At 37.3% G+C, this 2,994-nt stretch overlaps 1 protein-coding gene across 1 annotated transcript; it reads left to right on the top strand.

Annotated features, from left to right (window-relative positions):
• Positions 1-1,024: 1,024 nt before the first annotated feature.
• On the top strand, positions 1,025-2,527 carry LOC124829856 (F-box protein At1g67340-like). Its single transcript, XM_047303434.2, has 3 exons — positions 1,025-1,276; positions 1,368-1,530; positions 1,639-2,527. Exons 1-3 carry the CDS (start codon positions 1,059-1,061, stop codon positions 2,365-2,367), a joined length of 1,110 nt encoding a protein of 369 aa, XP_047159390.1. The 5' UTR covers positions 1,025-1,058; the 3' UTR covers positions 2,368-2,527.
• Positions 2,528-2,994: the final 467 nt, after the last annotated feature.

The following is a 2,994-nucleotide window of genomic DNA, read 5'->3' as shown; positions in this document are numbered from 1 at the left end:
CATAACACAACAACATGGTACGGATGTTTAGGGTTTGTTGGGATGAAATCAAATAAGATCGCAACGAATCAAGGGATCAGTTTTCATTCAAAATTTTGAAGAAATTAAAATTTTAAATAATATTGACAGTTAAAAAATATAAATTTGGAATGAAAATATATATAAAATGACTTCTCGTACTTTCTAATTGTGGTGAGTGCAGAAGTAATTACAAAAATTATAATGAAGAAAAAAAATGTTAAACCATTACACTTTTATGTATTAATTAATGTAAATACCTTGATTAAGCCACTAAGTGACTCACTGTGTAAATTATGTTGGGAAAAAACTTACTATGTAAATTGTATCATTTCTTTAGTATATGTTATCAAAGTTTACCCTAATTTTTGAAATGAAGTATCTTACTGATGGTTAGAAAATAAATGTTATTTTTTACATTAATCTTATTGTGATTATATTAATTTGATTCAAATAGGGTAGTTTTAAATATCACCAATTCTAGTTGAGAGAAAAATAAAATGCAATTTATGTATTTTTAAAAATTAAAAGCATACATTTTCCTGTTCCATCCATCAATGATTAAAAACCAGAGAAATACATTGCAAGGTGGATCGAGACGCAGTATGCCGAATTATGCAAGATGGTCTGAGTCAACGCAGTTTGACCACGAAAACGAGAATACGAGGAGTATTTGGTAATTAAGTTTGTAGTTAAAGTAGGGACTCTCGCTCGTTTTAAATTCCAACATAACTTTCTACTCTGTATTCAATTGTAAAGAAAAAAATCATTTATTATATATATTGTTACCGGTTAAATATTTAAATAAAAGATATTTATAATTTTTAAAAATTGGTAAATATAAATATATATTCACAAGTATTTAATGTAATGTATAAGTTCTTAAAATAAAATTAAAAAATATAACATAAATTAAATTTTAATATTAATTTTTACTATAAGAAATATTCACATGTACGAACTATTTATCCGCGAACGGGAGTATCTTATACATGGAAGAGCACACCCACCCACATAAATAGATTTAACTTTCACATATTATGCGAACAAACAGACCTCTTTCTTATCTTTCCTCTCTTTTTCTGCCATTTCCAACCATGTTTTCAGACACGCCGTTCCCTTCCAAAAGACAAAAAACATCGCCGGATAAAACCTCTGACTTCTTCGAATATTTGCCGGACGATCTTCTCCTCTCTATCCTCTGCAAGCTCAGTGCCACAGCATCTTCACCCTCCGATTTTATCAATGTATTAGTAACGTATGTACTCACTTTTCTCAAACACTTCAAAAGAAGAAAAAAATTTGAGTTAAAAGTTTATGTTTTTAATGTATTTGGTGAAACTGAACAGGTGCAAGAGACTAAACTCTCTAGGCCTTCACTCTCTCGTGCTATCAAAAGCATCCCACAAAACATTCTCAGTCAAACCCCAAAATTGGTGTGATTCTGTTCACCGTTTCCTCAAACACTGTGCCGATGCCGGAAACGTTGAAGCCTGTTACACTCTCGGCATGGTTCGTTAACATATACCGTTAAAGAAATCTCACTGTTTTTTTTTTTTTATTTAATTTTATTTTAAATGTTGGACGAAAGTTTGAGTCTTGAATGTTATCCGCTTGCAGATTCGGTTTTATTGTCTGCAAAACAGAGGGAGCGGCGCGTCGCTGATGGCGAAGGCGGCTATGAATTCTCACGCGCCGGCGTTGTATTCTCTCGCGGTGATACAGTTCAACGGAAGCGGCGGCACAAAAAGCGACAAGGACCTTCGTGCCGGAGTGGCCCTCTGCGCCCGCGCTGCTTTTCTCGGTCACATCGATGCGCTGCGTGAGCTGGGTCATTGTTTGCAAGACGGTTACGGCGTTAAGCAGAACGTAGCGGAAGGTCGACGTTTTTTGTTGCAAGCCAACGCGCGTGAACTCGCCGCCGTGCTCTCCGGCTCGAACAATAAGCGTCCGTGGAACCTCCCGGTACCGCACCCGCGACTCCGTTTGGGGACCGGGACGGGTTGTCCACTGTTGAGTGATTACGGTTGCAACGTGCCGGCGTCGGAGACTCATCCGGCGAGTAAGTTTTTGTCGGAGTGGTTTGAAATTCGGAGCGGGTCACTGGGTCCGGGTATGAGACTGTGTTCACATTGGGGTTGCGGGCGACCCGAGACTAGGAGGCACGAGTTCCGGAGGTGTTCGGTTTGCGGTGTGGTGAATTATTGCTCGCGCGCGTGTCAGGCGCTTGATTGGAAATTCCGGCACAAGGCGGAATGTGCTCCCGTTGAGAGGTGGCTCAATGACGACGGGGAAGAAGTCGCCGGCGAGGACGGCGGCGGCGACGCCGTTATGATGGCTAATAGTTAGATTAAATTAAACGTTAGAACAAAACCCGTCTGGAAGTTTCAATGAAGGGGTAAGAATCTATTTTTTTCGTTTGGGGTGAAATGGGAAGAAAAAAAAATCTCATTTATTACCTTGGATATGCAAAATGCAAACTTCAATGACAGAGTTTTGCTTCCTTTTACTTTTACTGTTGTATAGTATTACCGGCAGTGAAACCTTAATTAGTTCTCCTTAAAAACAAAAAAAAAAAAAGAGATACTTTTTTGTTTTAATATAATTGATAAATTAAGATATATGAATTTTTATCGTTATTTTTATTAAAGTAACTCTATCATAAAAAAAGCTTTTGAAAATTTGTAATGAGATCTGAAAGAAGAAAAGTAAACGAGGATTGCACAATGCACATAAGAAGAATGGTAATGAATGGTAGAAAAGAGGTCAAAAAGGGTACAACAAGTGGAGTTGGGTTTTACAATCTTGCCTCCCTCAGAACACCCATTTCCACCATTTATGAAAGTGATTATGACAACTGACAATAAAATGTGCCAAACACTTGATGGCACCGATTCTTTCCTGGATAATTATTTTTCACTTGCTGTTTCAAATAGCTATCAATCTTCTTTAGGAAAGATTTCCGAGATATTCTTC

Source organism: Vigna umbellata, chromosome 5 (genome assembly GCF_029865625.1).
Source record: "Vigna umbellata cultivar VRB3 chromosome 5, Vumbellata_1.0, whole genome shotgun sequence".
NCBI lineage: Eukaryota > Viridiplantae > Streptophyta > Magnoliopsida > Fabales > Fabaceae > Vigna > Vigna umbellata.
This window is presented reverse-complemented; position numbering and strand designations above follow the sequence as displayed.